Here is a 21,132-nt window from a genome sequence, read left to right as displayed (position 1 = left end):
GTTCTTGGGAGACCCAGGGAGGGGGGATGGGCAAGGGGGGGCCCTGAGGGGACCGAAAAAAATCTCTAGAGAGGTGTTGGAAATATTTCTGGAGGAGGTGTGTATGTGCGAAGGACTATGTAGGCTGAGAAACTCCCGCCAAAAAAAACCCTCATCTAGACTGTAAGCTCCATGTGGGCGAAACGTGTCGGTCTCCCCGGCGTCAGCCCCCTCCCTCCGGGTGTGTGCTCCGCGGGGTCCTGAGGCTTGGTCCGGAGAGCTGGGGCGGGGCGGGGGGCTGCCGAGGAGGGAGCGGTGGGGAGGACCGTTGGGTGGCTTAATTGAAGGCAGGGGCCCCTCCGGTCTCCGGAGACTTGTAAGTTGGATGTTCTCACCTCTCCTCGGAGCTGCTTGCCTTTGGCGGGCTGGGGAATAAAACAGGTCTCTTGGCCCAGGCTGCCTGGAGGACTTGGCGTCCGTAAGGAATCTGGAGGCCAGGCGCCTCTGGAACCCGGACAGAACTGCTGGGCTGATTCTGTTTCCTTTGGCTCCGAGTGGAGTGGATGCCTGCCTGCCTGCCTGCCTGTCCTCGGCCAAATTGTGTTGTTTGTTTGTTTGTTTCAGTCACACTGGGAGTTCGGGAGGCCTTTGAAAGGAGGATGTTAATAACACCTTATTAACAAATGGCAACCCTGAAGAGGTAGATTTTACTGCCCTCATTTGACTGGTGGAGAGTGGAGGTACAGAGAGGTTAAGTGGCTTTCCCTGAGTCACACAGGGCCAAGGTTAGAACCTAGGTGGTCCTCAGAGCCTCTAGATGATGGCGTCTTTGTGATATTCTTACCTCCCAGTGAGAAGAGTTGAGAAGCTCTGTCACTTTCTAGCTTGGGTTAAGTCACATCTTTGTGAGCTTCTGTTTCTTTGTAACAAACGGAGAACATACTTTGTTTACTACTATTCCTCAAAGTAGTGGTGAGAAATACTAAAGGAAAATATATCTGTAGTTTGTAAAAGTATGCAAAATTATCACCTTGTACATTACAGATGAAGGTGGTAGAGCCTGCAACCAAGGTGACAAGTCTGTTTTTCCCTTTGAAATCGTCCCCTTTCCATGCCCTTCCAAATCCCTGTCCACTCTGTGGACCTTCCCAGAGGTGTTTCTTGGTGGTGATGTCTTAGGGGAGAACCTACCTCAGAGCTGTATGAGCTTCTTGTAGTTCCCTCCATCCAGAGAATGATGTGGGCATTTTGCTGCCCAAGAGTAGATTGGATTTAAGTGTTTTGGGAAAGAAGGGCTTTTTTTTTTTTTAAGATTTATTTATTTATTTGAAAGTGAGAGTTACACAGAGAGGCAGAGAGAGAGAGAGAGGGAGAGGTCTTCCATCCGCTGGTTGACTCCTCAATTGGCTGCAATGGCCAGAGCTGCGCTGATCCGAAGCCAGGAGCCAGAGCTTCTTCCGGTCTCCCCATGCGGGTGCGGGGGCCCAAGGACTTGGGCCATTTTCCACTGCTTTCCCAGGCCATAGCAGAGAGCTGGATTGGAAGTAGAACAGCTGGGTCTTGAACCAGCACCCATATGGGATGCCAGCACTGCAGGTGGTGGCTTTACCTGCTACGCCACAACGCTGGCCCCAAGGAAAGAAGGACTTCTGAGATAACTGCACTGAGAGTTTATCTTGGCTACTGGGCCAATCACCTTGGCCTTAGGTCCAGTGAAGTTCCCCCATAGGCTACTTGGTATTTTTTTTTTTTTTTAATTTTTTTTTTTTGACAGGCAGAGTGGACAGTGAGAGAGAGAGACAGAGAGAAAGGTCTTCCTTTGCCGTTGGTTCACCCTCCAATGGCCGCTGCGGCCGGCGCGCTGCGGCCGGCGCACCGCGCTGATCCGATGGCAGGAGCCAGGAGCCAGGTGCTTTTCCTGGTCTCCCATGGGGTGCAGGGCCCAAGCACCTGGGCCATCCTCCACTGCACTCCCTGGCCACAGCAGAGGGCTGGCCTGGAAGAGGGGCAACCGGGACAGAATCCGGCGCCCCGACCGGGACTAGAACCCGGTGTGCCGGCGCCGCTAGGCGGAGGATTAGCCTAGTGAGCCGCGGCGCCGGCCCGCTACTTGGTATTTGAGACATCTCTTGGAGCTTCTCCCACAGCTTCCAGGGTTTCTGCCTAGAAATGTCCTGGGTAGTGCATCCTGGGTGCTGCCTTTTGCAGGGAAGGCATGGCACACTGTGGTTTGAAGCCCCTAGATCACGTGTATTGAGTGTTGTAGTCACCTTCACCGCTGGGGAGATCCAAGAGATAGGATTTGTGAAATGGTAAATGACGGGGGAGGGCTGCAGACCTGCGAATTTTTGTTGGTGCAAATGGGCCCAGTGTTCGTATATAGAACTGGGAAGCGGATGCTGTTCTTGTTTTTCTTCTTTTCTGGAGCCTTAATTAGCCTCGCCTTTTCCATTGTTAGCTCTGCCACAGCCTGGTGAACATAAGCAGAACATGTGGGTCTTTGCCTGTGTCACGTTGTAATGGTCTGTTTATTTTGCTGTCCCTTCAGGCGGACAGAGCTGCTTGAGGGCAGGGATGCTGAATGTTTAATTTCTCTTCTCATTTAACTTGTACTTATTGAGCTCCAAGTGCTGAGGGTACAGCACTGAGCAAGTCAGGCGAAACTGCCTCTCCTCAGGGAGCTTACATTCTAGTCGAAGGCAGCAGACATTAAACATAATCAACAGGCAAGTTACATGGTGTGGTAGAAGATGGTGAGTGTTACAGGGAGAAATAGGATGAAAGGTAGCTTCTGGTGGGGAGGAATTTGCAGTTTTAGATAGAATGGTCAGAGAAAGTCTCACCGAGAAGTCACGTTTGTGGAAGGACTTGAAGGCCGCGTGGATGCCCGTTGAGGGGCTGGTTGTTCACACGGTCTTCTCGGTGGCCGCTTGATCACATGGAAGGGGGAGTGGGTACAGGTGCATGTGAACTTCCAGCTCGGTACAGGTGCATGTGAACTTCCAGCTCACGGTCTCCTGGCCTTCTCTCCTTAGGCCTGTGCCTTGGTTCCCAGGGGCCATGAGGAAGCCTCGTCGGAAGTCGCGGCAGAACGCCGAAGGCCGGCGTTCCCCATCCCCCTACAGTCTCAAGTGCTCACCCACCCGGGAGACCCTGACATATGCTCAGGCCCAGCGGATTGTTGAGGTGGACATTGATGGACGCCTGCATCGTATCAGCATCTATGATCCACTCAAAATTATCACTGAGGATGAGCTAACTGCCCAGGATATCACTGAGTGCAATAGTAACAAGGAAAATAGTGAGCAGCCTCAGTTTCCCGGCAAGTCCAAGAAACCCTCGTCCAAGGGCAAAAAGAAGGAGTCCTGCTCCAAGCATGCATCCGGAACCTCTTTCCACCTCCCACAGCCCAGCTTCCGCGTTGTGGACCCTGGCAGCCAGCCAGAAGCACCCCCACTGCCTGCAGCCTACTACCGATACATTGAAAAGCCTCCTGAGGACCTGGATGCAGAGGTAGAGTACGACATGGATGAGGAAGACCTTGCCTGGCTAGACATGGTGAATGAGAAGCGGCGAGTAGATGGACACGGTTCAGTGTCAGCCGACACCTTTGAGCTGCTGGTGGACCGCCTCGAGAAGGAGTCGTACTTGGAGAGTCGCAGCAGTGGGGCCCAGCAGTCCCTCATTGACGAAGACGCCTTCTGCTGTGTGTGCCTGGACGATGAATGCCACAACAGCAACGTCATCCTCTTCTGTGACATCTGCAACCTGGCCGTACACCAGGAGTGCTATGGCGTCCCCTACATCCCCGAGGGCCAGTGGTTATGCCGCTGCTGCCTGCAGTCCCCCTCCCGGCCCGTGGATTGCGTTCTCTGTCCCAACAAAGGGGGCGCCTTCAAACAGACCAGCGACGGGCACTGGGCCCACGTGGTATGTGCCATCTGGATCCCTGAGGTCTGCTTTGCTAACACTGTGTTCCTGGAGCCCATCGAGGGCATCGACAACATCCCGCCGGCCCGCTGGAAACTAACCTGCTACATCTGCAAGCAGAAGGGGCTGGGTGCAGCCATCCAGTGCCATAAAGTGAACTGCTACACAGCCTTCCATGTGACATGCGCACAGCGAGCTGGGCTCTTCATGAAGATTGAGCCCATGAGAGAAACCAGCCTCAACGGCACCATTTTCACAGTGCGCAAGACTGCCTACTGTGAGGCCCACTCGCCGCCAGGTGCGGCCACTGTGAAGAGAAAGGGTGACTCCCCCAGAAGCCTCAGTGAGGCTGGGGATGAGGAGGGGCTGAAGGAGGGTGGTGGGGAGGAAGAAGAGGAGGAAGAAATGGTGGAGCAAGAGCAGGAAGGCCAAGGCCAGGGGGTGGGCGGCCCTCTCAAAGGAGCGCCCAAGAAGAATAAGGCAAATCTGAAGCAAAAGATCAAGAAGGAGCCCGATGAAGTGGGCCGAGACACACCCTCCACTGTCCCCATGGTCACTGTCCCACAGATACCCTCCTACAGGTGAGCCTTCCCGGAAGAGCTCCTTAAGGACTTGTGGTTTCTCTTGGGCTGGCGTTGGCCCTGGGTCACGTCTTATCTGTGCCACCAAATTTAAACTTCTCCTGTGGATCCTGGGCTTACCTGACCTGGTTTGTGGTTTTGATTGTTCTTTTGGTTTAAGGTGAAATAACACACTTAGGTTGCTTAGAAACTCAGATGACATGGTCTCTATAGCAGTAGTTTTTGGCAGGGGCACTAAGTGGCATTTTGGGCAAGGTAACTTTGTCATTGTTAGAACTTGAGCCATGCATTTCCAGATGTTTGGCTTTGCTTGTCTTTGTAAATGCCAGTTGTAAATCCCCGTTCCAAATTCTGTTCTAGGTGACAAACCCAGACACTCCCCACACAGGTTTCCAAAAACTCTTAGAACTAATCCCAGTGCAGAACCACTCTGTCAGGGCCAATATGGGTGCCTGCTGCTCTGTCTTTGCTGTGATAGGGACTTTGCATAAGGGGATGGTATGGGGAAAACCTGCTATTTCTCCTCTTGAGAAGCATTAGATTTAGGGGAAAAGATCACTCAGTTGAACTATGTAACAGTCCCCTGGGCCCCCCATTAAATGTGTGTAGAGAAACTGTTGAATGTGTTTAAAACCATCAGGGAGGTAGCTGGAACTGCTGGAAAAATGGGAGCTTGGCAGAGAATCAAGAGACAGGCAAGATTTTCAGTAAAGGCTCATTGCAAGGGTCATGTCATTAAAAGGTGTACATTGTTAGAACAGGAAGGAATCCTGGAGATTATTCATCTAATGTAGTCCTTGCACCTTCTCCCACACCCCCAGATGAAGAAACTGCGGCCACAGGAGGTAAAGTTGTTTGCTCCTTTTTTCATTCAATGAGATATTTATTGAGTACTTACTATATGCCATGTCCTGTTCTAAGGGATGGAACTGGGTGGAAAGTGGCAGACCCTGGACCACAGTCTGGGGCCCATGAAGCCTCTAGATTATTTCCTGCTGCCCACCTCTCTTGATGGGAAGAGTAGAGGGAAGAGAGTCTTAGAGGGTACTGGGAAATGAGTGGCTTGAGGGTACCAGGCAGCCAAACTTGCCAGGCTGGGAAGAAAACACGTGAGCAAGATGGGAAAGGGGACGCTCTTGTGAGCCATGGACCAACTTGGAATTTCAGCAACTCTAAACGTGTCAGAGAGCTGTTCTAGGCTACTGCTTTTCTGAGGGAAGTGTGTATTTGCCTAGGCCACATCTGTAGGGTGGTTATGCCCTGGGGCTAGACTCTGGTCTTGTCTGTTCTAGATGCCTCTTGCAGAGCTGGTAGAGCATGCTGGCTAAGAACCAAATGAACCTGTGTTTGGATCCTGCTTCTGTCACTTAGTGCCCATGTGACTTTTGGCAACATGCTTTACTGCCCTCAACCTTAGTTTATTGATTTGTAAATGCACCCAACACACAGAGATGAGAGAAGTAAATGAGATAATATAAGTAAAACACTTAGCACAGTGCCTGGCAAATAGTAAGTGCTCGATAAATGGTGGCTACTGCTGCTGTTGCTATTTTATTATTATTATTCTCTTCCCTACCTGCACAATTGCTGTTGGAACTCTCCATGGCCAAGAGGTTGTAGAGGGAGGGGCTGCCTGCATCTGGGCAGGTGTGCTTGGCATGGGCATTGGTGGGGAATCTGTCCTTTGGGAAAAGGCCTTAGGACTTAATTTCGTAAGCTTGGCTTGACTGTGGAGAGGAGTGAGGCCGAGGTGAGCAGTGTCCTGCCCAACTTGCCCATCCTTCTTGGGTTCCACCTCCAGTTTAGCCGTGCTTATCTTCCTTTCGTAGTGAGATGAAAAGGCAGAAGAAATTCCACGGGAGTACTGAGGCCTTGCCTACCCTGGGAATAACCGATCTGGGGACGTGCCATGGCATAGCAGAGACGTGGATTCCAGTTCCACCCAGACCGCTCCATCTTATGAGCTACTTTAGTGGGTCTTTTCTTTTCTTTTTTTTTTTTTAAAGGTTTTTTATTTTATATATTTGAAAGGCAAAGTGACAGAGAGAAAGAGGGAGAGACCATTCCTGAAATGGCTACAATGAGAAGGGCTGGGCCAGGCTGAAGCCAAGAGCCTGGAACTCCATCCAGGTCTCCCATGTGAGTGCAGGGGCCCAAACATTTGGGCCATCTGCTGCTGCTGCTTTCCTAGTAGGAAGTTGGATTGGAAGCGGAGAGCCTGGGACTTGAACCAGTGCTGTGGTATGGGACGCTGGCATCATAGGTGGTGGTTTAACCTGCTGCGCCATAATGCCAGCCCCTCTTAGTTATTTTGACAGTTTACTTAGCATCTGCTAAGTATTTACTTAGTATGCTGCTAAGCTCTTTCCATCTTCTAGGACAGGGGTTGTAGGCTCTCACTAATTCCTTTTCTCGCCCCTTTCCCTTCTCCCCAGGTGTTAATGGGTGAAACTCTGACCTTAAGGTGTCTCATTTGGGTAGTTTAGCCAGCTAAATTTTCAGATTCTCTGCCCTCTTACACTTTTAGATCCACCCCCCCCGCCCAGTTTGGTCCAAAATGACCATTTTTAGGCAGTTGAGATTTTTGAAATGAAAAACCAGACGTGAAGCAACTCTCCAGGGTTACATCTGGGCTCAGGAGGCAGTAAAGGATGTACTCCTGCTGGCGTTCCTGCTGGCTGGTTATGGGCTAGCCCCAGGGCCGCAGGAGGCAAGACGTGGTGACCACACTGCCCAGTGCTTACTCGAGTTCCTTTTCCCTTTCTGTGCCTTTGTCACTAGGAGGGTGGGAATGTTGAGGCACAGCCAGTGTGTGGAACAGGAGAGTCGAGGACCGGGAAATAGGGTTTCTGGGAGAGGATTCTTTTAGAGGTTCAGGGCTGCAAGGCAGAAGGTGGAAAGTGAGTGAAATACCTCATGCTGGATCTGAGCTGCTTAACTTTGCTGTCCTTTTAAGGCTTTCTGAGGTGAGGCATTTGGCCACTTATTCTCTCTTCCTCTGTAAGGTTCAGCAATTAACCAGGGTCTGGATGGGATGCTTGGGCTGCGATATGGGTTCGCCACTGACCTTTTCCTTCGCTTTCCTGTGCCTCTACTCAAGGTTGAACAAGATCTGTAGTGGTCTCTCCTTTCAGAGGAAAAACCAGTTCATGCAGCGGCTTCACAACTACTGGCTGCTGAAACGGCAGGCGCGGAATGGTGTCCCCCTCATCCGGCGCCTGCACTCCCACCTCCAGTCCCAAAGAAACGCCGAGCAGGTAGGTGTGAAGATGGCCTGAGGCCCATGGAGGAAGGAGGAGGGTGAGGAATGAGGGTTGGGGCAGGGCTGGACCCTCCTCTAGCCCCCCCCCCCCCCCATGGACCCTTTGCCTGCAGTGGATTATCCCTCCAGGGGGTCTATCCCAGGAATAACTCTTAATATCAGACAGCAGCCACTTCAGATGGGAGAGGTTTGGCATAGGAGGAGCACACTCTAGGGGAGAGTGGAGAGCAAGCCCAACTTCTCCAACATGGGGAAACTCTCCAGATGTGTGGCAGAAAGCAAGAGGAGATGGACTGAGTGAGAGCCAGTTCAGCCATGCTGCTTGAACGAGGAAAAGATGCCCTTTTCTCAAGACAGTAAATATACAAGTTTATGATCTCGGGAGGTTGCACAGTCTGACTGTGGTGGCCATCAGCCATTAGCAGCTGAAGTTGGCCCATCTGCTCCCCTGATACTGCCCCTAACATATCAGCAACCTCCTCCCAACAAGTTTGTCTCAGATTCTTACCTGTTGGCCACTGGGCTGCATTTGACATTACAGATCAGCTATCCGGGCGCTTCGTGACACCATCTCCACCTCTTCCAACCCTTTACATCTTCTGCTGATGCAACTTCTTGCTCTTTGAAGATAATATTTCTGCTGGCCTTGTTGCCACCTGCTTGCTTGGAGAACATGCCCACTCTAGTAACTAAAAACAACCGTGTGGTGGTAGGCCTAGAGTGTTCATCTTATCCTCATCTCCCACCCCCACCCCCCTTTTCCCTCAGTTGTTCTGGGACAGTTCCACGTGAATCTGTAACCCAGACACTAGAGGCTGAATTACCTCCTGTCAGTAAACTTACTTTCCCATTATTGTCCTGGAACCCTTCTCCCTCCTGACCTCATATTAAGAGTTCACCACATTGGAAGCACTTCTGACTGTTCCCCTCATAATGTGCCACAGTTAATCCCCTAAACCGTTTGGGGGGATTTATCTGTATCTGGCCCTTTGTCTGTTCCACAGCTACCCTGCCTACCCATGCCCTCGTCATCTCAGTAATGGCTTTCTAGGTGGTCTCTAGCCTCCAACTCCTTGTTTGTATGTTACTCACGTGCCATTTCCATCTGTCACTTCCAGAATACATTCCCCTTCTCCAGGTAGGCCAAGTCCAGGCTCTTGTCTGGCATTTGAGCTGCTTGTTAGCTGGATCCTGGGTTTTCCATGGTGGTTGTGGTTTTCTAGCTTCTCTGTTCTGGCCATCCTGTTTTGCTCACCAAACAAAGAACCACAGATCTGTCTCCACACTTCTACCCCTTTGGTCCCACTGGGTCCAGAAGAGGCCTGCCTTACTGCCTTGCCCATCTGTGTCCATCACTGTTCTGTGAAACCACTCATTAGGTTGCTTTTCCCAGGAAACCTTCCCTTCCTAACTCTGTTAAGCAGACCTCCCTATTTTGCATCCTCTTACCGTTTTTAAAGTAATTGTTAAGCCTTCTGGGGGGTGCAGTGAGGTGTTTGATGTGTGTACAGTGTTCAGATTAGGTAAGCATGGCTGTCACCTCAAACAGCTTCTCAGTGTTTTATTTCAGTTTACATGATCAGTTTTCGTTGTTTTCCTGCTAATATTTACTTGTGTTTCAAACTTCGGTTTCTTCCTTCTCCCAGCTACAACTGTAGCCTCTTCTAAGGGAGGAATAACAGTCTTTTGTTCTTAGGTTTTATCAAAGTATGTTCAAGTCACTTAGAACAAGCTTACAGTAAGAACTTCACTTTGTTTTCATTTTCTAGCCAAGTCACATCTCTAGGGAGAAATTCTTTCCACCCCTGAGATGTCTGTTCTGAAATTCTTTCATCCCTGAGGGGCTGACCGATCTTGGGTGTCCCCGGGGGTAGTGCAGAGCATTCCCCAGGTCTCACTCCAGGAGTGATTATTGGGCTACCATGTGGAAGCGTCGCTACTAGGCCAGGGAAACACAGTAGGAAGACGCTGTGTGCAGGGGGAATGGCAGGGCTCTCAGGGACTGTGGGCCGAGGCAGAGGACGGGATTGCTATCTGCTGAGGTTCTATGATGCTTGAATGGAGAGAGGTCTTTGGGCAGGAAGGAGGTCACAGCTCCTCCTCTTGCCTCCTACAGCGAGAACAAGATGAGAAGACCAGTGCAGTGAAGGAAGAGCTGAAGTACTGGCAGAAGCTCCGGCACGACCTGGAGCGGGCGCGGCTGCTGATTGAGCTGATTCGGAAGAGGGAGAAGCTCAAGCGGGAGCAGGTAGGAGGAGCCTCAGTCCTCGGCTCTTAGGGATTTTCTTCCACTCTTCGTGTGACGTTGGGAGGCCTAGGAGCCCCCGCCCGGTGCCAGCTTTCTAACTCCCCTTCTTGCTCAGCGTTATGTACTCCGTCTGGCAACTCTGTATTGGGTGTGATGCTGCTGATGTCTTCCGTGATTTGGGGTTTGGCTCCTAGTGGTGTCAAGCATAAGCTTAATATCACATACCTGGCACTCAACCCTGGAGTTTCTGGTGCAGAAATCTCAGAGGAAGCCTGGCCTTGAGTATTTTGAAAAGCTTCTCAGTCTTTTTTAATGGGCATCAGTGGTTTATAACATCCGCCAAGGGAGCTTCTGAGTTCTCATTTGGCCATTAAGCACTGGGTCGGCTTTGTGGGTTAAGCCACCACCTTGAATACCTCTACTCCATATGAACACTGGTTCGAGTTCCGATTGCTCTACTTCCAATCGAAGCTTCCTGCTAAAGTGCATGGGAAAGCAGGAAAAGATGGCCCAAGTACCTGAACCTCTGCCACCCACATGGGAGACCCGGATGGAATTCCAGGCTCTTGGCTTTGGCCTGGCCCAGCTCCACTCATTGTGGCAATTTGGGGAGTGAACCAGCAGATGGAAGATCAGTCTCAATCTCTCTCTCCCTCTCTCTCTTCCTCTTCCTCCTTCTCTCCCTCCCTTTCCTTCCTCTTCTTCCTCTCCCTCTCCCTCTCTGTGTCACTCTGCTTTTCAAATAAATAAATCTTTAAAAAAAACCCCACTTATGGTCTTGAATCATTTAAATTTCCCCATGTCTGTTCCAAGAGAGTCTTAGCCCTGGGCATGGAGAATGTTGAAGTAGGTAGGATAGCACAGGAGTTGAGGAACATGAGCTGTGGCACCAGATCGCCTTGATTTAAATCCTGGCTCTTCTGCTCAGTGCTTGTATAACATTAAGCAAGTTTGTTAATCTCTCTCTCTTTTTTTTGACAGTCAGAGTGGACAGTGAGAGAGAGACAGAGAGAAAGGTCTTCCTTTTGCCGTTGGTTCATCCTCCAATGGCCGCCATGGCCGGCGCACTGCGCTGATCTGAAGGCAGGAGCTAGGTGCTTCTCCTGGTCTCCGTTGCGGGTGCAGGACCCAAGTACTTGGGCCATCCTCCACTGCACCCCTGGCCACAGCAGAGAGCTGGCCTGGAAGAGGGGCAACCAGGACAGAATCCGGCACCCTGACCGGGACTAGAACCCGGTGTGCCGGCGCCGCAAGGCAGAGGATTAGCTAGCCTATTAAGCCACAGTGCTGGCCAAGTTTCTTAATCTCTTAATACCTCCATTTCCTCATCTGTAACGTGGGGACAACAGTGGAGTCTACATCATAAGGTCTTTGTGAGGATTAGATAACTTATTTAGTATATAAAAAGAGCTTAGGGGGCTAGCACTGCGGTGTAGTGGGTAAAACCGCCACCAGGGAAGCCAGCAGCATCCCATATGGATGCCTGTTTGAGACCTGGCTGCTCCACTTTTGATCCAGCTTCCTGCTAATGCGTCTGGGAAGACAGTGGAGAATGGCCCAAGTGCTTGGGCCCCTGTCCCCTCATGGGAGACCTGGAAGAAGCTCCTGGCTCCTGGTTTCAGCCTGGCCCAGCCCCAGCTGTTGGAGCCATTTGGAGAGTGAACCAGTGGACAGAAGACCTCTCTGTCTGTCTCTACCTCTCTCTAACTCTGCCTTTCCAAATAAATAAATAAATCTTAAAAAGCTTAGGCCAGAGCCTGGCACAGGGTAAGGGAATTATCAGCTGTCATGGTGTTACTATAATGTTATTATTGATAACTCTGTCTCACTGAGGAATCTACTGCACATGACGGAGAGCAAATACTATTCATTGAATGGATGACAAGCCAAAACTATTCTCTCTAGTCCAGGAATAGCATGCTTCAGAGGTCTAGGTTAAAGATGTTCCTTTCTCTCTTTCTCCAGACTCTGTGTGACTGCTCAGCTCTAGCACAAGCCCTGCTCCAGCAGGCCAGTCGCCTGAGTTTCCACCTCCGAAGCTAGGCAGCTCTCTCCATGGTAGTGTGGGTGGCCACGGAGGACATCGCAGGACCACCTTTGCTTGTTCAGACTGTCAGTGCCCTCTCAGGTTTCTCTACCCACCTGCAGCTCAGAGAATTGAGAGAAAGAAAGGAGGGCCTGGCCCTGGGGAAGCAGGCTGGCCTGTTTAGATGTTACCAAGAGCAGAAACTTTTCAGTTGAATCTGTGGCTTCCCGCCCTCTTGACATTAGGGTACACAGGTAACATTTGTGCAGCGTGCCACTGTAAAAACATGGCTCTGCTTGCTGTTTGAGGGGTGATCCTGGAAACCCCGGCCCCTGCAGGATGAACAAGATGCTCCAAGGGCTGAGGGGACCAGTAGCTCAGTACACTAGGTAGGAAACTTGTCCAGGGTCCATTTTATATCACCAGTGTGCCCCTTGGACTAAGTCAGACCTGGGTTCAAATCCTGCCTCTGGTCTTTTCTAGTCAGGTGACCTCAGGCTAGTGACCATTGTACTCTCCAAACTTCAGTTCTCATGAGGATAATAATTTCTCCTTCAGCATTATTATCATGATTAACTGAGGTAGCACAGGCAGAGAGGCTTTGTGACTCGACGGTCAAGGGCACTCACTGTGAACCAAACCGGAACTAAATCCCACTCTGCCCTTTATTAGCTACATGACTCTAGAACAAGTTACCTAGTCTATGCCTCTGTTTTCTCTCTGTAGAAGATCTCATCTGTACCTGCTTCATGTATTCATTGCATAAAAGGCTTCAAACCTGACCTTGTACTTCTTTGGGCTGTAAAAGTATTAATTGGAGTCGTCATAATTATTGTTGCTGTAAGCTTGGGTATGGTACTTGATATGAAGGAAACAGTCACAAAATGGTGGTGTTTATCTTCCGTTTTTCTACAGCTATAACATTACCATGGGCTGGGTAATTTATAAAGAAAAGTTTACTTGGCTCACAGCTCCAGAGGCTGGCAAGTCCAAGGAGTGGCGACAGCATCTGCTGGGGGCTTCTGTGCTCATTATCTCAAGGAGGGGAAATGGGAGACAAGGGAGCGTGTGCAGAAGAGCTGGCTTTTATAACCAAGCCACCCCTGAGAGCGCTTCCATGAGAACAGCCTTCGTTCTTCATGGAGCCCTCATGATCCAACACCTCCCAGTAGGCCTGGCTGCCGACACTCTTGCACTGAGCAATAAGGTTCCAACACATGAAATTGGGGGTGGGGGACACTTTCCTTTTTTTTTTTTTTTTTTAAAGATTATTTATTTGAAAGGCAGAGTTACAGAGAGAGAGAGGGAGAAACAGATCTTCCATTCGCTGGTTCACTCCCACAAATGGCCTTAACAGTCAGGGCTGGGCCAGGACAAGCCAGGAGCCAGGAACTCCATTTAAGTCTCTTATGTGGGTGGCAGGGGCCAAGCATTCAGACCACCTTCCACTGCTTTCCCAGGTGCCTTGTTAGGGAGCTGGATTAGAAGGGAAGCAGCTGGGACTTGAATTGCGCTCATAGGGGATGCCAGCATCGCAGGTGGCGGCTTAATCTGCGCCACCACACTGGCCCTTGGGGGTGCTTTCACACCGTTGCACTGTTGGTTTCATGATTCCTGGGCAGCGGATTGGGTGATTGCTGCTATGTACTGGTTAGCTTAATACCCTGTGAAAAGCTGTTGTACGTGGTTGGTGAGTCAAGTTACCAAGAGAAGTGTTCAGTGCCTCTCTGCAGAGGATGCCCTGATTGCTCCCCCTCCTGCACAGGTCAAGATCCAGCAGGCTGCCATGGAGCTGGAGCTGATGCCTTTCAACGTTCTGCTGAGGACGACACTGGACCTGCTGCAGGAGAAGGATCCTGCACATATCTTCGCTGAACCTGTCAACCTCAGTGAGGCAAGTTTCCCCCACTTCCCAGGCCATGAACCCCTCCTGAGCTAGGAACTGGTTCTAATTAGGCCAGGAGGGGACGAGCTATAAGGTGTATAAAACTGGGGTTGGAGGGCTCTGGCAAAGCTAGTGGTAGACTTGACCACGGTGAGGGGTCAGCAGGAGGCCATGATGGGCCAGGCACCTGGGGCTCTAAGTGAGCCCAGTACGGCCAAATCAGAAAACAGGGAGACCAAGAAGGATGGTGAAGGGTGCATCTGTTTGGCTAGTAAATGGTTGTTGTAATTGTACAGGTTTTATATGTTTAGGTTCCAGATTACCTGGAATTCATATCCAAGCCAATGGATTTTTCTACCATGAGGCGGAAGCTGGAGTCCCACCTGTACCGCACCTTGGAAGAGTTTGAGGAGGACTTTAACCTTATAGTTACCAACTGCATGAAGTATAATGCTAAAGACACAATTTTCCACCGAGCAGCTGTCCGCCTGCGGGACCTGGGAGGGGCCATCTTGCGGCATGCCCGGCGGCAGGCAGAGAACATTGGTTATGACCCCGAGAGGGGCACCCACCTGCCCGAGTCACCCAAATTGGAGGACTTTTACCGCTTCTCCTGGGAAGACGGTGAGAAGCTGGGGTGGATGGGGAGGAGAGGGGCCAGGAGGAGGCACAGGGACAGAGCCCAAAGAACCAGGGATCAGGGTGGGCCTTGGGGCTGCCGGGTGGACTCCAGGAGCAAAGCTGGGGGTAAGCACAGATGGAGGTTATCTGCTGATAGCTGGGATAGTTCCAAGGGCTAAAGTTTAACTCATGCACTTAACATTTCTTGAATGGCAGGAAGGGGAAATGGGTGTCAGCTGTTGGAAAAGCTAAAGCCTTACCAGGGGTCTTCCTCTCCTGGAGCCCCTCAGTATAGCACTGGAGCATGGGGCGGGGGAGTGCAGTGCTGGTGTGTGTCTGGCTCGTTCAGAAGAGTGCAGGTGGAGGACCAGGAAAAGGGAATTGCCTCTGAGCCCCACACCCTCCCTGCCCCTGCTCTCTGCTTCTCGATGGCAGCAGCCACACAGTCACGCAGGCCAGGGCATTGCCAAGCCACCTTGTGCCTGCTCCACGGAGCCCATAACTGTGACTGTGAACTGCTTCCTGCAGCTGTTTCTCTGATTCTGACCTTGTCCCTATGGCTGCTTTCTGGGCAGTGGTGTTGCAGGGCCAAGGCCCCACAGTGACGCTTGCATCCGAAGGATTCGGCCCCTTGCCCTTGCCCTGGGCTGGGCAAGTTCTTCAGCCCCTTCTGTCCTCCCTTCTCCCTGGCAGTGGACAACATCCTCATCCCAGAGAACCGGGCCCATTTGTCCCCAGAGGTGCAGCTGAAGGAGCTGCTGGAGAAACTGGACCTGGTGAGTGCAATGCGGTCTAGTGGGGCCCGTACCCGCCGTGTCCGCCTGCTGCGCCGGGAGATCAACGCCCTTCGGCAGAAGCTGGCACAGCCACCACCACCACCACAGCCACCATCACTGAATAAGACGGTGTCCAATGGGGAGCTGCCAGCAGGGCCCCAGGGAGAAGCAGCTGTGCCGGAGCAGGCCTTGCAGGAGGAACCAGAAGATGATGGGGACAGAGGTGAGAGAAACTCACAGGAAGGAAGGGGGTGAAGTGAATGCAGGCTGAAATCTCTTACTGGGGGGGTCTTAAGGTTAGATCTGACTCTTGTGGGCAAGCAGAAGCCCTTGGAAGGGTTACCCTTCCACATTATTATTTAGGGATATTATTTAAAATCTTTAACAGCCAAAATTTATCTGTCCTAGTGTATATTGGCTGTTGTATTGGACTGGGCTCTTGGGGGCCCCTGATGGGAATATTCAATTGCTGGATTGTGGGAAGTGTCAGATGTTGGAACCTAATAGCTGCCAATTAAGTATTTCAGTATTTTGCACCTGATTTGGCTATATCATACATACCAGTTAAATATTAGCCTACCTAGTACTTTGACAGGTTAGGTTAGAGTGTAGAGGATAGCAGAAAAGACTAGACCCTAAGGATGGCCTGGACTCTGGAGCTACTTCATGGTTTGGACCCTGCCTCGCTGAGTCTATAGGCCTATTCCAAGCAGAGGCCAGACTGCAGGACAGCTGGGGAAGTGACTTCCATAAACCCATTTTTCCCCTTCACTGAGGACACTTTGTCTCTCATACCTGCTCTTGAGTCTGAGCCTGGGGCTTGGCCAAGAGGGCTCGCTACCCACACAGTCTAAAATGTTGAGAGGTACTCTGGTAAGGTAGGGCCCTTGTTTCTGGGAATGGCTCATTTTATTTTAGGTTGATAGAGAGTGCATGGGCTGACAGGTCTAATTTGGTGTTAGAGAGCTTTGTGTGCGTTGTGCCTCTTGCCAGCTCCCACTGTGGCAGTCAGTATGTCCCTAGATCCACGCTCCCCCCTGGGCTCTGGCACTATAGATTGAGACGGGGAGGTCTGGACAATGGCTTGTTGGTTCTAATTTTCAGTAGTTTCAAGATGGTAGGAGAGCAGACATGTTTGGAAACTTGATTTAGCGTACTTGATCAGTTTTCCATATCTGTAAACTTAAGCTCACTTCCTGCTGTTCTTGCTCTCTTATGGGTGATGTGAGACAGTTAACAGCAGAGGATAATACACTTGAGTCCAATGAGAACCGTAGACCCCAAATCTGCCAGGCTGAGGCTTAACCTAATTATTGATTAAGCAGCTTGTTTTCTTAGCTGTAGAGTGATGGTTTGCAGCCCTCACTTTGTTCTGCTCTTTAAAAAGCTTACCAGGTGAACTTTTAAAAAAAAATCCCCTCATTAGAAATTTGGCTTTAGTTGGTCTGGGGTGTGGCCTAGACTTTGGAATTTTTAGGAAACTTCCTAGGTGGTTCTAATTCGTGGCTAGGACTGAGAACTAGTAGTGAAGAAAATCTCGAATCCTTTCTCTTGGCCTCAGATACAAGATACAAGACACAAGACGTAGGCCGGCGCCGCGGCTCACTAGGCTAATCCTCCGCCTAGCGGCGCCAGCACACCAGGTTCTAGTCCCGGTCGGGGCGCTGGATTCTGTCCCGGTTGCCCCTCTTCCAGGCCAGCCCTCTGCTGTGGCCAGGGAGTGCAGTGGAGGATGGCCCAGGTGCTTGGGCCCTGCACCCCATGGGAGACCAGGAAAAGCACCTGGCTCCTGGCTCCTGCCATCGGATCAGCGCGGTGCGCCGGCCACAGCGCGCCGGCCGCGTCGGCCATTGGAGGGTGAACCAACGGCAAAGGAAGACCTTTCTCTCTGTCTCTCTCTCTCACTGTCCACTCTGCCTGTCAAAAAAAAAAAAAAGACACAAGACGCATCTCTAGGCTTACCACAGCCCATGGTCCTTGGTTATCAGTGTCAGTATGTGGCTTATAGTGGCAGACTCTTTCTAAAATGTTCAAGCAGGTTCTCTTTTTCTCTAACAGATGACTCCAAATTGCCTCCCCCACCAACCCTGGAGCCTACTGGGCCTGCACCTTCCTTGTCTGAACAAGAATCCCCCCCAGACCCCCCAACTCTGAAACCCATCAGTGATAGCAAACCTCCAGGCCGATTCCTAAAGCCCAGAAAGGTGGAAGAAGATGAACTCTTGGAAAAATCACCTCTGCAGCTAGGGAGCGAGCCCTTGCAACGCCTGCTCAGTGACAATGGCATCAATAGACTATCCCTCGTGGCCCCTGACACCCCTGCCGGTGTCCCGCTTAGTGGTGTGGGCCGCCGCACATCAGTCCTCTTCAAGAAGGCCAAAAATGGGGTGAAGCTACCGAGGAGCCCAGACGGGGCTCTGGAGAACGGCGAGGACCATGGGATGGCAGGCTCTCCCGCCTCTCCAGCCAGCATGGAGGATGAGCACCACTCCCGGAAGCGGCCGAGGAGCGGAAGCTGTAGTGAGAGCGAAGGGGAGCGGTCCCCCCAGCAGGAGGAAGAGACAGGTGACTGCCTGTGACTTCTGTCGATCCCTCTCGTCTGCTGTCCTGCTTTGCCCTGCCAGCCAGCACCTTCCCCAGCTGCCCATCTCGTAGTGGCCCCTGTGGACGCCAGTAGTGGCAGTGAGGGCTCCTCAGCTCACAGCTGGGCCTGGCATATGAGCTTGGGCCTGGGAAGAGGGGCTTTGAGCAAGCATTTTCAGAAGACCAGACTCTGGGCTCTTTGGCACTGGGGGGAGAAGGTTCTTGCCTTCATTTCAGATCAGTTGTTGCTTATTTGTATCAGGCTCTGTCCTAGGCACTGGGGATGGGGGTGGGGAGAGGGCAGGAACCATTGAACAAAACAGACAAAAATCTCTCAAGTGGGGGAAATAGATGAAAAACAAATGAGGACACTGTGGAGAAAAAATCCACCAGGGAAGGAGGATGGCAGTGCTGGGGTCGTGGCAAGGAGGGAGGTCTCTGAGCAGCTGACTTCTGACTGAGGATCTGAAGGAGTTGAAGACATGAGCTGTTTGAATAGCTAGGGGAAGAACCGTCCAAAGAGAGAGTCTAGCAAGTGCACAGGCCCTGGAGGTGGGAATAGCGGGGGGACTGCTGTGGCTGCAGCACAGTGGGGTGGGGCAGGGGTGGTAGAGGTAGGATACAAGGTCCCAGAGGTAGGTCATGGCAGCTTGGTCACTGAAGAGTCCTTCTACAGGCCCAGTGCTAGCTGGGCACTAGGGAATACTGAGTCAGGCTCCGTTCCAGCTCTGGGGGTGTCCTTAGACCAGCAGGGAAACAAGGTGATTTCCTAAGGGGCAGAGAAATCGTAGTGCTGAACAGTTTGTAGTCAGGTGTCGGGTGATGGGTGGCACTGCTCCAGGTGTTCAGGGACTTTGAGCTGAAGGAGTTGGGAAGGCTTCTTTAGCAGGCAGTGCCTGAGCTGACCCTGTAGGATGAGGGCAGAACGGGAAGGAGTAGATGGGGCAAGGGCTCAAGCCCTGGTGTGTGGAAACAGGAAGAGAAGAGTCTCTGAGTGACATTTTGGAGAGGGGCTCCACGGAGCCTCAGGAGCCAAGGCTGGATGTGTGGGGTGGGCCTGGCCACATGTGGACAGCCTTGAGTGCCAGGCAGAGCCGTTGAGTCTTGCTGGGATAGGGAACACCAGCCTGCTTGGTGGGATGGGCTGCTCTTGGCTTTTGTTCCTTGCGTCCCTCTCATGTCCTTTCATGTCCTGGCTTTGGACTGTGTGGCCAGCACTTGCTTTTCTTTCTTCCTGCCCAACATTTTGTTTGCAACAGTACCTCCCCCATCTGGCACAGCCTCCCTGTGTTAAGGCAGAGGGTTGGTGTATAGAGGCAGGAAGTTGAGGGCTGAAGTAAGGCCTCCCTAGTTTCGAATCCCTAGACTTCCACCAGCTGTATAACTTGGGGAAGATTAATTAACTTCTCTCAGCCTGTTCCTTTCCTTTTTTTTTTTTTTTTAAGATTTATTTTATTTATTTGTAAGGCAAAATTACAGAGAGAGAGAGATAGAAATGGAGAGAGAGAAATGTTCCTTCCACTGGTTTACTTCCCAGATGGACACAACAGCCAGGGCTGGGCCAGACTGAAGCCAGGAGCCAAGAGCCCTTTCTAGGTTTCCCACTTGGATGCAGGGCCCAAGGACTTGGGCCATCTTCCGCTGCTTTTCCAGGTGCATGAGCAGGGAGCTGGGTCAGAACTGGAGCAGCCGGGACTCAAACCTGTGCTTTTACAGGATGCTGGGTTTGCAGGTGGTGGCTTTACTTGCTACGCCACAATGCCAGCCTGTGTTTTTTTTTTTTTTTCTAATATGGGGGCTAGCAATACCAAAGCAAGGCTGTCAGGATTGGAAATAGCCTGTATAAAGCCCTTGGCATGTAGCAGTAGATGGTAGCAATTCTTGCAATCCTCTCAGTTGTATCTGGCTCAGCCAAACAGCACGGAAAACACTGCATTAAAAATGAAAGATCGCCGGCGCCGCGGCTCACTAGGCTAATCCTCCGCCTTGCGGCGCCGGCACTCCAGGTTCTAGTCCTGGTTGGGGCGCCGGATTCTGTCCCAGTTGCCCCTCTTCCAGGCCAGCTCTCTGCTGTGGCCCGGGAGTGCAGTGGAGGATGGCCCAAGTGCTTGGGCCCTGCACCCCATGGGAGACCTGGAAAAGCACCTGGCTCCTGGGTTCGGATCAGCGTGATGCGCCGGCCGCAGCGTGCCTGCTGTGGCGGCCATTGGAGAGTGAACCAATGGCAAAGGAAGACCTTTCTCTCTGTCTCTCTCTCTCACTGTCCACTCTGCCTGTCAAAAAAAAAGAAAAAAAAAAGAAAGATCATGCTGTTGGGAAATAAGTTTGGACATGAGGCCCACCCAGCCTGAGGGATCCAGCTGCTAGGGGTATTGGGGGTGCTGTTAAGTCTGTTCCCCCCACCCCCATTCCCATTCCTGCTTCCTAGCACCTAGGAATATTTTTGCACAACTTTAGTTAAATCTCAAAAAAACAAAAAAACAAAAAAACAAAACAGGTGTTAGTCCTTTACAGGTGAGGCACCTGAGGCACAGCTCATTGGCTTGATTTAAATTGGGGCCATAATGTAGAGGCAGAGCCAGGTCAAAGTATAGATATCTTGGCTCAGACACCTGCTCTTGACAATTTTCTGGCCAACATGTCTAATCTACAGCCCTCAAATCAAGTGTCTGGCCCATCCATCTCTGCACCCCTCTTGGCTCAGTTGTCAGAGTTGCAGGACTTGAGTGTGCTTAGAAATTGGGCAGATAGTAGAATGGTCATCTTCACAGCAAGATCAGGCCTGGGATGACCAGTCTTCATTTGCCTTTGAAGGGGCTTGCTGTAAACAGGCCTCTTACTCATGCCAAAGAGCATTCTACACAAGGAAGAAGGTCCTGTCTTCACAGGAGAGGCCAAGGCTTAAGAAGAAAAAGGTTCCTGTACTTCAGAGCCCATCTGGAGCCTATGGTCCTGGCTGGGTTCTCAGGAAGCTCTGGGCTGTTGGTAGCTGTGCTGAGAAGTCTCCCCATCCTCACCCCATCAGCCCTGCGAGATACCTCAGGGTGTGGTTGACACAGAGCCTTTATCCTGCCCCAACCTCTCCTTACACCATCTCCAAAAGTTAAGCTAGTTGTTGCCAGCTGAGTGATGGGTAGGGTGTGAATGTTTATCTGAAGACGCAAGGTGGGTGGGCCCCTGGAGCAGCAGAGAGGACTCCCTGATGATTGAGGTTTGAAATTAGAAGCAGATCCAGGGACTC

The 21,132-nt window shown here is 51.5% G+C and overlaps 1 protein-coding gene across 5 annotated transcripts in view; it reads left to right on the top strand.

Annotated features, from left to right (window-relative positions):
- Positions 1-21,132, top strand: part of BRPF3 (bromodomain and PHD finger containing 3) — a 37,322-nt gene that overhangs the window by 1,085 nt on the left and 15,105 nt on the right. For 3 of the 5 annotated variants that reach the window (XM_070074150.2, XM_070074151.2, XM_002714658.6), the window contains exons 2-8: positions 3,015-4,490; positions 7,591-7,747; positions 9,869-10,000; positions 13,792-13,920; positions 14,223-14,535; positions 15,226-15,531; positions 17,367-17,873. In XM_070074150.2, coding sequence (XP_069930251.1) covers positions 3,040-4,490; positions 7,591-7,747; positions 9,869-10,000; positions 13,792-13,920; positions 14,223-14,535; positions 15,226-15,531; positions 17,367-17,873 — 2,995 coding nt within the window. In that variant the 5' untranslated portion in view covers positions 3,015-3,039. Of the gene's footprint in view, positions 1-3,014; positions 4,491-5,311; positions 5,336-7,590; positions 7,748-9,868; positions 10,001-13,791; positions 13,921-14,207; positions 14,536-15,225; positions 15,532-17,366; positions 17,874-21,132 lie in introns of those variants that run through there. The other 2 variants (XM_089334014.1, XM_089334015.1) reach the window with 2 other exon arrangements.

Source organism: Oryctolagus cuniculus, chromosome 5 (assembly GCF_051225735.1).
Source record: "Oryctolagus cuniculus isolate XC-2025 breed Fujian yellow rabbit chromosome 5, ASM5122573v1, whole genome shotgun sequence".
Taxonomy (NCBI): domain Eukaryota; kingdom Metazoa; phylum Chordata; class Mammalia; order Lagomorpha; family Leporidae; genus Oryctolagus; species Oryctolagus cuniculus.
The sequence above is the reverse complement of the archived record's forward strand: the minus strand, read 5'-3'. Positions and strand labels throughout refer to the sequence as shown.